The sequence below is a fragment of the Sinohyriopsis cumingii genome, chromosome 2 (genome assembly GCF_028554795.1).
Source record: "Sinohyriopsis cumingii isolate HCF-2022 chromosome 2, ASM2855479v2, whole genome shotgun sequence".
Lineage (NCBI taxonomy): Eukaryota > Metazoa > Mollusca > Bivalvia > Unionida > Unionidae > Sinohyriopsis > Sinohyriopsis cumingii.
The window spans coordinates 106,339,745-106,354,970 of record NC_142962.1 but is presented as its reverse complement, the minus strand read 5'-3'; the positions used below and the strand labels follow the sequence as shown (position 1 = coordinate 106,354,970).

The 15,226-nt window shown below is 34.6% G+C and overlaps 2 protein-coding genes across 7 annotated transcripts in view; one reads left to right on the top strand and one right to left on the bottom strand.

The window, feature by feature from the left end:
* LOC149805565 (uncharacterized) overlaps nt 1-15,226 on the bottom strand; it is a 460,129-nt gene that overhangs the window by 269,543 nt on the left and 175,360 nt on the right. The gene's annotated exons all lie outside the window — the stretch shown is intronic.
* The window catches only part of LOC149805567 (apoptosis-stimulating of p53 protein 2-like), a 238,937-nt gene that overhangs the window by 185,592 nt on the left and 38,119 nt on the right, over nt 1-15,226 (top strand). The window contains exon 1 of one of the 6 annotated variants that reach the window (XM_089950172.1): nt 9,343-9,824. The exons of the other annotated variants lie outside the window; for them this stretch is intronic. Coding sequence (XP_089806298.1) covers nt 9,726-9,824 — 99 coding nt within the window. The 5' untranslated portion in view covers nt 9,343-9,725. Of the gene's footprint in view, nt 1-9,342; nt 9,825-15,226 lie in introns of those variants that run through there. 6 annotated transcript variants of the gene reach the window in all.

Below are 15,226 nucleotides of genomic sequence, written 5' to 3'. Positions count from 1 at the left end.
TCAGAATATGTTATTTGAATATGTCATATATTCAGTAAACTTGGAGCTACATGTACCAATATAGCTTAGTAATGGTTGAGTATTCGACTCCCACCCAGGCTGGCCTGGGTCAGTTACCTAGGTGTGTCTTGTAAAAGGCACCTAGCACTCATTTGTTTGGCACAACGTAGCAATTAATTTGTTCAAAGTGTTGCTAAAAGCCAAACAGCTGTAGGTTGAAAAAATATTACTATGTTTTTACGGTGTGTGATTGTCTTTATACATATACATTTTTGCCAAAATATCTTTGTTTTTACTCGTAGTATTTTGTGGTCATCATTGTAAAATAATGTTATTTTTGCACTTGTGTTTTAAGACACAACTGTATGGCTCTGCATTGATGAGGTGAGACAGATTGGTACCACTTAAGTGGAGAAATGAAATTGCCTTGATGAGTTGAGTGTATTATTATTAAAATTTTCTAAAACTTAGAAGAACCAAGTTTCACTATCCTTTAGATCACCGACACCGATATACTGGTAATACATAATAGTTGTTTAATACTTTACAATTTACCCGTAGAGAAAAATGTAACAAGATTCTCCTGAAGGGGGTTATGCTGAACTGTCCGAAAAGAATTTCCATGAATTCAAGATAAGAATGTTTTTTTTAACTGTCAAGTGTTGAATGGCATTCAAATTGAATATTATATATTACAACCAACAATTTGTCCTCCACCTTTTATTTTTTCTTCTCATTGATTTTGGGGACACAACATTCAAACTGGTAGACAAATTCCATACAGACATCTACTCAAAGCTAACTGATAAATACCAGTCTCGTCTCCCAATAAGTTGTCATCCAAAACACTGCATTCAGAACTTCCCATTACCCAGGTACTTGAGGATACACAGGATTTGTTTTGATGATGAAACATTCCAAAATGGTCAGAAGTGTCATCTGAACATTTTGTGAACCGAGGCTATGACAAAGCTACACAAAAAAATAAAATCTTCACAGATCTGATTAAATGACAAAGAAGTTGGACAGAAGTCCATTTGCAGGACATTTCTCTTTCCCCTTGAGACACTCCCATTGGTTTAACACTGACTGCAATTTCTCACAATCGCCAAATGGAGTTCCAAAACCAGGAAGGAAAAGGAATCTTACTGGATACACTGCCTAAGAACACTGATCCAAAGTGGGTTAAACCAATAAGAGTGAAAATAGGACAACCACAATCAAATAAAGTCATCATCTGTTACACTTTTTAAATTAAATAATTCATTCATTTTGCTCATTACTCACTCACCATTGATTACAAATGTTTTTTGTAGCTCTTTCTGGTATTATTGCTATGGCTACTGCTTGCAGTACAGAAACAATGAATTATATCTGGGATATAATTTACGGTTACACAAATTTACAGTAAAAACAGATGGCACTATAGCTCCTCCTTTTGTAGGTCAGTAGCAACTGGTTCTTTATTTTATTATTTAGGGCCAACATTATACTTTCCCACTTGCTTTAAAAATACATAACTGCTTAAACTACCACAAAATTTTAATCAAGATTGGTCCTATCTTTTCTGTTGTCAATTTGTTTTTATTTAACGACAGCTCTGTGAACCATCTGAGTTAAATTTGTTTTGATGTTTATATGTAATGAGGGTAAGGGTTTATAAAAAGAGACTGATTCATTGCTTCACTTCTTGTGTTTTTGCAATATGTAATATCTTCTTGTGGACTAAAATAAAACAGCCAAAACTAGGCATGCAGTAGAGAAAAGAAGCAGTGTTATCTTGGGTCAAGGTTTGGTGTTATCTTGGGTCAAAAATTTATACCAGTCATTAGTGTATTTAGATGTATGCACCAGCAGGTACCAGGCAGACCATCCATACTGTGTCTTTTCTAGTGTTCTTGATAAGGACTAAAGCTTCCCAGCTGGTAACCTGAAATGTGTGTAATGGGGAAAGGGGGGGGGAGGTCAGTTGGTGGTATGTGCCAGAACATTCCAGGTTTCACCAAACTGTTGATGTTATCTGTGGAACAAATGTAAAATTAAAATCAATAAAAATAGAAAGATGTGCTTGGGAGCTGTTTTGTTTTCTAATAAGTGTCAGTCAATGTCTGTTTTAATTAATCATAGAAGAACATCCTTCATAGATTTTGTCCATAAGTGTTTTACTACCATGGTCATCAGAATGGGAATCCAGAGTATTTGAAATGTGCAGAAAACTAGTTATGCCTATTTGTTTTTGGTAAATTTTAAATGCACTACTATCCTTATAATTAAATTTAAAAAAAAATAATTTTGTGTTTTAAGAAAAAGGACATTATACAGTGCAGGAAAATAATTTTCCATATGAACTTTTCACCTTTACACATGCCACAAAAGGAAACAGACATACTTGTTTGAATTTGGATATACTTCATTGAACCAGTAAACATATTTATGCACATGTAGAGTTCATTTTAACTGGAAGCATACACATTTGAAGTCTGCTCATTAAAAACAACACTACCAGTACAACTAATTAGATATGTTTGCTCTTTGTAAATTGTATTGGACAAAATGTAGACACAAATATGATCTTATCTTTGATTATCACCTATCCTTCATTTTAAGCTCTACTGGTCATAGACCAGAAGAACTTGCGGGATGGCCTGTTGTCTGTCACCTATCGATTGTCTTTTTGTCCATTAGCATGTTTGTATTGGCTCCTCCTCCTCCTCCTGAACTACAAGGATTGCCATAAAACATAGGTACATTGTCTCATTGGTCCTATTATGCTTATCTGACCTGCAGTATGGCCGCCTTGATAACACTACTCCTCCTGGATGGATGGTAAGGAGGTACAGTGACTTGACTTGCAACAGAATTAGTGCAGTTTTGAATCCTGCCATCATCATGGTGTGTCCTTGGGCAAGATACTTTACTCCAATTGCCTTGGCAGCCATCTATAAAGTCTTACTGTTGCTAATCACCCTTAATTGGAATTTCATATAGTTCTTATAGTGTATACTTGGTGCTGATATTAACTCCAATATGGCTGCCATGGTGGCCATCTTGAAAATTATTTTATTGCTCAAGAATATCATAGATGGTTTCAACTTTCAGCAGTTAAATAGTTAATTGTCTTATCTTTGATTCCTGGAAATTATTGTTTAGCCAATAGAACATTAATCCCTTTGAGAGACTCTTGTTATCTATAAGATCTGATGCACTTTTAAAAAGAAAGCAATGAAGTTTAAATAGTCCTTGCCTTTTGTTGGAAAATAAACTTAAAAACTACATCAATAGATGCATACCGAGTAAATTGATTTAGCAAGTCATGTTCTTCTTTTACAGACCATATTTGAATCTTTTAATTTCTCTATCATTATGATTTACAAAAGTTCACTAGACTTAGTATGAAAAGTGTTAAGATCCTTATTCCAGTCCCAAAAAAATGGAAAAGATCAAGGTCACTTTTTCCTATCAAATTCTTTTCCAATCTTTTGAGTTTCATTGCATCCAATTTTCATATGTTTGGGAAACATTACATTACTGCACAGCCTGATATCATAATGTTAGCTACCTGCTTCTAAAGACATGGAATCCAGTATTTGTATAGATTATCAACTGGACTCTTTCATACATATCACTAACATCTCACCTCTATAGTGCAGGATTGAGTCTTGGCTCAGCCAACATGGGTATGTGAGAAAGCTTGCCAGTAGCTTCCCAGTGGTCAGTGGTTCTTCCTGGGTTTTTCTCTGTCAAATATACTTGTCATGTTTAGCCTATAATTTAGGAGTAGGGGATACCTAAACTTACAAACTGCATGAATTATACACACAATAGCGAACACTGGAGATTCCCTGTATAACGTCACAACTAAGCGTTGGCAGAGCTGTTTGGCAGAACCACCATGGTGACAAAGGAAGATGATCTGTATATCATCTTAAGCCATTGAATCGGCAGTGTTAATTGTATACCCCATATTGATGTTGGGTATATAATCTAGGTCATTAAGACTGTCACTTTCCTTATATATATATATATATATATATATATATATATATATATATATATATATATATATATATATATATACACACACACACACTCATACACACACACACACACACAGACACACATTAAAAATAAAATGGCTTTTAAAGTTCTGATATACCACTGGTATGTCAAATTGTGATCCGCCCATGTAAACTAATACATGTACGCATACATACACAATTGAACTGTGTGCTGTTAATTCTTATGCATTTCCACTCATTAATCATTAGTGAGCATGAAAAGAATGATACAAGTATAAATTATATCCGTTTTCTAAATGAATTTAAAATAAAACACAATTTCATTAACTCCTTTGGGCTTTCCATTTAAAGCGCAAATATGTGTGATATAATTAAAATATATGTATAGTATGTATGCAGTAACAAGGATATGCCACTCGTATAAATTTTCATCAACTTGGCAATTCTCATTTCATTTGAATGAAAAATTTATAAATCTCACAGTATATCATAAATACAGCAGATATATATATATATATATATATATATAGAGAGAGAGAGAGAGAGAGAGAGACAGAGATTTGGTACAGGTTAATCTTGATAAAACAATTTTGACTGCCATGTAAATTTTATCTGAAAGATAGCATGTAAAAGCTATGGACATTTAGCCATTTCTTGTCGTCATCATTGTAAATCCATTATGCAGAGTGAGACGGTGATGCAAGTTGTTGCCAGCTTTTGTCACTGAACTTTACATTTCCTTTGTTTATAAAAGATTATGTGCATAAGAAGCTGGAGACAGAATCATTTAATTTTGTTTTATTCATATTCAACGACAAAACCATACAACTTATCGTGGTTCCATTGTGGAAACTTTTTTTTTTAAATGCAGGTAGGTGTCTTGGTTTTTAAGTGCTTAATTACATGTCTGTGTATAAAGACTTATCATGATCAATGACTACTGCAATAAATTTCAGTGTATATATACCGAACTTCTGGTAAACAAATGTATTCAATCAAATGTGGAGTAAGCCTATGGTCTTTCTGCCAACCAAACTTAAGGGAACCCTCTACATTATCATGCCCTATGATGTCATGGCGCTATTTGCTATACTCTGCTGTCTGGAAGGCTTCTGTATGATATAGACTTGTTTATTGGCTGATGCCAAGTTTGTATATCACTGTTGCATGATGGGGTATTTTAATTACCAAATTTTATTGGATATATCATGACTGACCCCTTGTAATTGAAGATCTTGTTGTATATGGTAGACCATGATCTGTCAGAGGCTAATGTTGTTAGATAGTAAATCAAATGAGATGCAATGGCTTTTAACAGCTTATAACATCAGAAACATTAGTAACCTCCAAACTATCTTTCTTTACCTCTGCTTGATCAAAACTATCTAGCATTTAATAAGCTATCCCCATTCTCTACTGCAGTTTGTTAGATATACATGACAAGCTGGAGTTTTATTGCCCCTTGTACCATATCTACACAGATTAACTTGACCCTTGATGTAAGCTCTGACACAACCGCTATTTACAGACAAATCTTTCACATGTTATTACAGACAGACATTACTTTGTTTCATACTCTAGTAGGAAATGGGAAAGGATTATATGGTGTCTGCTTTGTGTGCCTTATCGTCTGCATCTAGTCTACTCTTACTTTGAGTGGACATGGATATGGATATATGTATATTGATACAGTGGATATTGCTGAAGCCTATTTTAGAGGGATTGGTTTTGAGTAAACCTGTGCAGTAGATATCTAATATAGCATTCACCTTTCAACTATTATTTCATCTGTTATCATTGTGAGGGATACAGGTTAATGGACCTGCATTACTTGAAACTGATTGATTCAGTCGATGCAAAATATTTGATGTTGATGAATAAGTCCATAAAGTAAATATTTGCATTTAAACTTTGAAGTACCTCTATGTAAGTTATATAATTGTGTAGATGATTTAAACAGAGGTCAGCATGTCCTAATATTCACTAAAGGATTAATTGGTGTCAAGAGTTGATACACAAATTGCATTAAAAAAACGATGGACACTGTTAGTATTGCTTCATTTAATGTTGCACAAGACTGTCTGCACTAAAAGCATTACATAATACTTTCAATTGGACCTGTACAGAATATATTTCATTGTAGGGTCACATACTATATGGTAATCATGGACAGAGTTATAATGAGGGACTGTTGTGATGTTTTTAAATAATGTAACTAGATCCATCACCATATCAACCTATTTAAAAGGGACCATGCTGCTGTACAGTAAGGGACCATTGCACAAAATTAGAATCTTTATGCAGTCACAGTCACTTAAAACGAGCACCAAAGAACCAGGATCTATTTCATTCAGAATTGAATCATAATAAAGATGATGTTTGTAGCTTTCCAAACCATTGTCATCTAAAGTAAATAAAATATGAAGTAAATAAAATTTTGTAATCACTTGTGACAAAATGTATTTGGAGGCTTTCATTTAACTGGAGGATTTGAACATTGACTTTCGGAGAGATGATTATGCAGACCTGTAAAACATCAATACATTATTAGTGCCCTGCTGAACACAATTATTGGAGCCCTATAGTTATCATGTCCGATTTTCATTTTACTGTTCATCTGTCCATCAACAATTTGCTATTTGCAAGATAATGTTACAGGGGATTGCTGGATTTTGACCAAATTTTTGGTATGTGTCTTTGCATTGATGAAACTTTGAAGGAGTTCAGTTCCCAGCATTCCATGACATCATTTACATGAAAAATGCTCCCCAATTCCTGACTTTAGTTTCTACAGCCGAACTTTACCAAGGTTTGTTGGATTTCAGCCAAATTTGTTAAGTCACTTTATATTGATGTGACCTTAGAAGAGTTTGATTTGGGTTTGTGACATCTTTTGCAGGAGTTATATCCCCATATTATTGGTCCTTCTGACTTTGGTTTCTACAGCGTAACTTAACCTGGGTTTGTTGGATTTAAAAAAAATTTAAAATGTGGCATAGCAGTGATGAGTCCCTGCATCTGCTGGATCTAATGCATTTTCTGAGCTCATATATACACAAGTTCTGCCCCCTGACTGTCCATCCTCCTTAGTTTGATTTCTACGGTATTACTTCACCAGGGATTGAAGGATTTCAACCAGATTTGGCACAACCTTCAGTGGGTTTAGTTTCCAACATTTCATATTGTCATTTTGAAGGGTCATAGCCCGTGATTGCCTGTTTGTCTAATTAATTCACTTCAGAGAACATTTTATATAGGCATGGCCCTTTGTGATGTGCCCATCTTTAATAGCTCTGGTTTGCCCCTTCAAATCCATCAAAGGGCACCTTAATAAAATGGGAGGAACCTGAACTTACACTGACTGTTCTACTTTTTGTGGTGGCAGGAGCAGATTGTGGTTCTTGTAAATATGTTATTGTGCCGAGTAGGTATGGTTCTTATAAACATGTTATTGTGCTTCATCTGACAAAGAGCATCTTTGTGTCAGAGGAAACAATACACACAATGTTTTCTCAGTTCTCACCTCCTTAATGGTGTTAATGATGTTGAAATATGACAACAGTCACACCTGGCAGGTATCACTGCTGCATGACATGTATATGTCTGCAGCACTTTGCTAGAGGTGGCGATAACTAACAGGATATGAACTTTTTCAATGAGTACCCACCCAGCCTTGTATGTTTGTTCATTTACAAAGAAAGATGATACTGTATCATTATTCTTGGAAAAGAAAGATTGCTTTGTACGGCTTATGTTGGAAAATTTAAACCATATTTGGCAGTTGTGTAAGGATCCATAACAATATCCCATTTTTGTATCTATTTCTCTATATTAATGTTGGACGTGTTTACACTGTATTCTTTGGATATGGTTGGTAATTGAGGTAACTTTGTGCATGATTTGAATATAGAGTAATCTGCCGATGAAATGACAATCCGCCACTTTTGCTTTGGATTTCCATCATGACAGGATTTTTTACTTAAGGGTTTATAAATTGCAAAAAAAATCAGTAATTTTTCCCTTAAACCTAATGTGTTAGTTGCCTTTCTGACCAGTCAAATTAGCTCTTTGGTTTAAAACAAATATGCAAGTTTCCTTTCTAACCAGTCAAATTAGCACTGGTTTAAATCTAATGCACAATTTGCCTTTCTGACCAGACAAATTAGCTCTCTGGTTTAAACCTAATGTGCAAGTTGCCTTTCTGACCAGTCAAACTAGCACTGGTTTAAATCTAATGCACAATTTGCCTTTCTGACCAGTCAAATTAGCTCTCTGGTTTAAACTTAATGTGCAAGTTGCCTTTCTGACCAGTCAAACTAGCACTGGTTTAAATCTAATGTGCAAGTTACCTCTCTGACCAGTCTGATATTCACAATGATTACAATATTCATTTCATTACAATGTCAACTATATGTATGCCACACTGGAAATATACAAAAATTGAGAAAATAAATTTACTAAAAAAAATAGAATCACACCTCACAAAAGCGAACTTGAAAAGATTGAATGTATACATTTGACTGAAAATAATGTCAGTCTTTACATTGTGTGTTTACTAAAACTTGAGTACAAGCTTTTACATCGTATATTTACTTAACTTTAGTCAAAGTCAAAATTCAATACAGGATTGATATAGTTACTTCTCTTCAAATTGACCCAATTTCAAATAGGACATTATCAAGCCCGCATTCATTTTTAATCTCTAGCAAATGAGTTTAATGAATTTCAAACCGTACACTCAAGATTAATGTATGTCTTCGCATTTATATCAAGAAAAGCACTTGAATTATCATTAATCAAACTTGTTATGAATATAGCAAATTCCTCGTCAAAAAGAGGGTAGAGATGGGTCCCCTCCAGAATATACCCGTGGTACTGTTCACATTATTTCTATATTTCTTGACAGAAATGGGTTCAGATCTCTTAAGGTACATGTATGGAAAAATACAAGCAGTGGATTTTCTCTCTATCGAAGATATGTTCTATTTTTAGTTGCACTTGATGACACAGATAATTGATTACCTAGATAGAAAACTTTCAGATGTGAAACTTAATACGGTGTATCCTCACGACACTTGTACTGTGTCAGATTCACAAGTTTGATTTGTTGGATTCTTTACAACAGACATCTTATATATTTATGTGTTATTGACCCATGGCAATGGATTCATTGCGTATATGAAATATATCCAACAGGTGGTATGAAATTTGTTCACAATAGACAGTAATAGCGACAGTTTATCCATGGGAGGTAACTCAGATTGGAATGTGGACAGTTATTTTAGCATTTGAATGGTAATGCATCACTCACTCACCTGAGTGGAACAAAGCCATTCACAACTAACCTAGACTGTGTACAGGTGTATTTTTATTTTAGGGGAAGACAAGTTTCACGGGAGTGAATACATATAGATCCCACAACCAGCCAAGAGTATTTCGAGGTCACGCTATACTAGGCTTGGGTGGTGGGGATAGGTGTATAGTTGGAGATGGGATAAAGTTGGTACCTGGCTAATAATCCGTGTGTTGTTTAGCGAGATTCTGAACCTCTTCATTTGAGAGATCTTGTTGGAAGGCTTTCCATTCAACAGGGTTAATTTGTTTCATCAAGTTGACAGTGTTGTACACCAAGGGAATTCTTTAACAGCATGGTTGCTACCTTCCCAAATCATGAATCATGTATTCTGACTCAGGTGAAATGACAAGATGGCAGCTCACAGGTTCAGTTACGATAGTGGGGAAGAAGATTGGGACCTAAATACATTGCAGTTGATTAATTCAGAACTTGAGAAATATCTGAACATGGTAAGTTTTATTGTATTGAAATATACATGCATGGTTAAGGTGTTCGTCGTTGGGATGACACAAAAGGTTGGAGTAATTCAGTTGTGCTGTATATACCCAGAAGAGAGAGAGAGAGAGAGAGAGAGAGAGAAGGTCGCTTGTAAGGCAGAGACGTCAATCTAAGAACGTGTAAGACTATCTAATGGTTTTCAGTATGCAGTAATTCATATGGGATTAGTGTCACCAGTAAATACTCCATGTTATGTACAGTGTTGATTAGTTGGATTTGGTAATAGTCAGTTCTGTACTTTAAAGCTAATCTGATTCTAAGGATTATTGTAGTCTACCGACTATTGTCACAAGGCTCTGCCTACATAGCTTATTGGCTGGGTTAGTTCTTGCTCAAAGAAAGTTGTTACATCAATGACATAATATTTTCTTTTAAGTAATCAGTTGTTCACTATAATTAGGGCCCTCACGAGTTCCCTTATTGCTTTCACAGCACAGGTGGATGGCAAAATATGTGGGCACAATGAAGGGTGGAATGAATTAGGCTCAGTAATTAAAAATGGCAAATTTATGTTTCATCATATTATCAGATAAAAATGTTTAACATTATTTTAGTCCATTGAGCATTGAAAAGAGTGGGATACAGTGCTAATAAGCTTATGCTTTCTACTGAATCCCCAAAATGATGCTTGTAATTGCATTTGACAAAGTTTGTCTAATAAATATGGTTTAACAGATGAACCAGTAGTTTTGTATTGTTCAGTCACTAATATAGTAATAACATTTATGCATATTGATTGTATATAATCCTACCACCTGGGCCTTATTTGAATGATGAATCACATAACCATGTTATATATATTACATTTAACTACTAAAAGAGTGTAAGATGTTATAGTTTCTAATAATTCCTTCATAATGATAATCTCTCCCCCCACCCGATCACACCAACTCTTCATAGTGCCATGATTCTTTATGTTTAAAATGAAGACAGAATGGTCATTTACCCTGAGTGACTTTGATTCTGACAGTTCATCACAACAGCTTTTTGGTCCACTGGTTCTCTAGCTACAAGACGAAACATAACAAAACTGAAACTTTGTTGCCAGTAATGGGGCAGTGCAAGACACATATCCTGGCACTGTCAAAGTGCTCAACTTCATTTGAAGTGCTTGAAGGGATACATGTCAATCAACCTTGCCCCAGGCACACATTTATGGTTCAGACCTACTTTGTTTATGATATAATGTTCCTGTATTAATTATCAGTATTTCATCATTAGTCATAATCATCAGAGCTGAGTTGTTGACTCAAAAGAGCCTTCCATAAATCACAAATTCTAATTTGTCACAATATTGCATATTAGGTGTTAATTGTTAATCAGGTGCTCATGGACAAAGAGGGAATGAAAATTATGTTAGATACCCAACTGACCTGGATGACTTAAAACCATTATTGAGCTACTGAAATTGTACACACACACACACACACACACACACAGATATATATATATATATATATATATATATATATATATATATATATATATATATATATATATATATATATATATATGGAGAATTTTCAAATAGTTGTCATGCATCATCATCACTAGACTAGTGGGTTCAACATTGGAATGGTCACATGCTGCATAATTTATTCCCATTGATGGCTTGATTATGTGCTATTGAGAGTTTTCTCTTAAAACAAATTGCCAGTTATAAAGATCGGTGATCACTGTTTTCAGACTTGGTGAAAATACCATATGTGTACTTGTTTTTAATGGATTCAAATATATCTAGCCTTTCCCACCAGAAATCCAGGAGTTTTTTCAAAGCAATGCAATATAATGTTGTACATGCCAAAGAAATATCATTTTTTCAGACAGATGCATAATACAACAAGATGTGTAGCTTGAAGACAAGAAAGTTATACTTTCAGGTACTTTGATTTTGAAGATTACTTAATTCGTGTTACTTTCAATCATATATATTCCTCTTACGAAATTTGGAACTTGCTACCATAAATTACCTTTTTGTACGTTTGTACTAGAAAGATATATCAAACCAGGATTTAATATGTAACCCTTTTGGAAATACAGGGAACAGTTTACTTGTCCCAGTTCTTGTTTAAACCATTCTTGTACTGTTGTGTTTCTTGTCACTTTATTTTTTGATAAAAATGGCTGACCAGTTCTAAATACTGCATTTAGTTTTAAGCTAATGGAATGGATTTGTGTCCACCCATCATCTTTTATTCATCGTCTTTGGTTTTTCTGACTGTTATCACAAATTTGTTTATTGCTACTTCACCAAAACAACTTAGAGGATTGCCTTGAAATTGTACACATTCATTCATGACATGGTCTGGTTGGTCCTAAAAGAAATTGGTTCAGTGGAGACATCCATCCAATATGGCCACCACATCTTGTTATTGCTACTGATCCTGAATGTACAACATTATGGTCATATCATCACAGGGTTCTCATGAAAGGACTAATTATGATATCTAGAAAAGCCAGTTATTGCTGCTTCTCCTGAATGGATGGGCATATTGTTGGGTTTCCACTTAAAGATTGCTTACGATGTCTGGTTGGACGTTAAAAAAATTTATGCAATATGGCCACCGTGGCAGCCATCTTATAAAAATATTGTCATCATAACTCTATGCTCAGTTATTGTTCTCATAGCTGTTAATGCAAAAAAAAAAAAAGGTTTATGACATTTGTTCAGAGTGGGGTAGGTGCCGTCTGCCTCTGGCATTGTTTTATTCAGTGCATATTTGTGTTGGCCTTGTGCATCATTGCTGGATTCACTTAAATATTTCTTCAAAACTTGTGCTGAAAAATCAACAATGTTTGAAACTAACGCATTTTGTTTTGCAAGTCATACCTCTATTTCTTTGTTAAATTCCACCAATACTAAGAAAGCTTACCTGTCAGACTATTGAAATTAGGAAGGCTACTTGCACAAGAGGAAATTTAATTGCCTGGTGCTAGTGGACTACTGCAAATTTTGAGTCATACCAGGGGCCTAAATATGGAAATGTCATTATTATGTTGCTTCACCATCCAGGTATTCCAGGGTATCAGAGGCATTAGCTGTAGTCTAGTGTCTTACTTGTACTCAAATAACATCTCTGTAAGCTATGAAATTGTGTATTATCTCATATATTGTTACCCACTTGTTATCTTTGTAATCTTCTGTGTTATCTGACTTGACCTAAGTATTTGTGTTCTCTTTGCCACCAGTGCCTTGAGCAAAATTCCTTCCTATCTTACAGGTTAGCTAGTGTAATCCCCCACAGAAATTCTTGCATCTATTTAAACTCACAGATAAATGCACAGTGCGGAAGTTAAATGACTGTATCCTATTATCCATATTTTATTTCCTTCTGTTGTTTTTCTTTTTGTTACTAAAATTTTCTAAGCTTTTAGGAACAAAATATTCACTGTAATTGGGATACTTATTTATGATGTGTCATTTTGGCAAAACTTTATTAAACTGGATCCTCTTTGTATTTAGAGTAAAGAGTATTTCACGTTTAAATGCCATGCATGTAGTGGGTATACATGTTTAAATGCCATGCATGTAGTGGGTATACATGTTTAAATGCTATGCGATAAAATCCCAGCTTAAATTACAGTTTATATGTAAGACTTCAGTACAGCTTAGTGTGATATTTGATAATATCCGTCTTGTATTTCAGTCAAATTAGGTTGTAGGAATGGTAATTTATGTACCCAGAATGCCGCCACCGATTCTTGTGCTAATTCTAAAAATGTGAACAAGTAATCATGTCCTTATTCTGTTACTTGCATTACAACTTCAAGTCTTCATTGAATGGTCTGGTTAAATAATAGAGTCAATATACAACCTACCTACCTATATATATAAACGTATATATGTAAACGAACTGCTCAAGAAGAAATTTTGTGCATAAAATGTGAGTCACATGAAGAGAATATGCTTCATCTTGAAACCGCTGGTTTCGATAAGTAAAATTGAAGCCCTGATATTATGCACTATTTAAGATAGCATCGGTTCAAAAATGTGTTTGTAAGGTAACAGTGTGAAACAAAATGACATAGGAGTTGGGTAAATATTAATATAATATTTTTTATATAAAAACCAACGTGTTCATGTCACCATTCCATTCTAAAAAGAATGGTTTGGATATATAATAAATATATGCTTATGGTTGATAATGATTTTAGTTTTGTTTGTACACAGTAAAGGTTGTAATGTTGAGGCCATTAAATGAGGTCAGTTGGAGTACCAGAACCACAAAAGAGTGGGGTCAGATAGCAGTGTGCAAAGGTATTTTTTCTCTTCTGGTGGTCAGCTGTCTTGAAATAAGGTGATCATTCCAATATGGGTCATTGATATGATTTCACTTTCACTAGTAAAATTTAATTTTTTCAACTTGTCAATAAAATTATATTTTCCCATTACCATAGTTAACTTGACAAGCAGAAAACACAATGGCCTTTTTAAAACTTCAAAACATACATAGCTATTCATATATTGTCACTTAGTTTAGTTCTAATGGTCACAGGTCAGAAGAGTTTATTGGATGGTCTGTGGTCATCAGTAGTCCTTTAGCACAACGTTGTTGTCCCTGTTCCTCCCAAACTACTTGGAGAATTTCCATGAAACCTTATATACACTATTCACCCCATGGTCATAAAAGAAAAATGGTGCCATTCAGTCAGTCAGTATGGCCACAGCTGTAGTCATATTAAAATTCTTATTGCAACTCCTCCTTAATGGATGGTCATATCAACATGTGGTTTTCATTAAAAGACTAATGATGTCTAGTTGGTCCTAGATGTTAATGAAAATGGAGCAGATTTGATGTTCAGTATTGTAACCATAGTGGCCATCTTGAAAACCTTGGTATTGTTACTCCTGAATAGAAAGTCATATTGATAGGGTTTTTTTTGCCAAAAGACCTTATTATGACACCTGGTTGGTTTTATGAGAAAATTATGCCAGTTTGATATGAATATGGCCACAACAGTAGCCGTCATAAAAATCTTAGATTGCTATTCCTCCTTAAAGGAAGGTCAATTCAACACAAGGTTTTCACTAAACAACTTGTTGTGTCTATTGTTTCCTAAATGAAAATGGTGCCAATCTGATATCCATTATGGCTGCCTTAGTGGCCATCTTGCAAACTTTGTTATTGCTACTGCTTCTAAATAGAAAGTCATGTTGCTCTCTAGTTTTTCCACCAGAATTATTGTGTCTAATTGGTACTGAATGAAAATGTTGCTGATCTGACATTCATTATGGTCAGCATGGTACATGTCTTTAGGATCTCAGCATGGATTTCTAGTGGTGTGAAAATGGTATAAATTTTACATCCAGTATGTCCACATCATTGGACAATTCAAAAATCTTGTTGTTGCA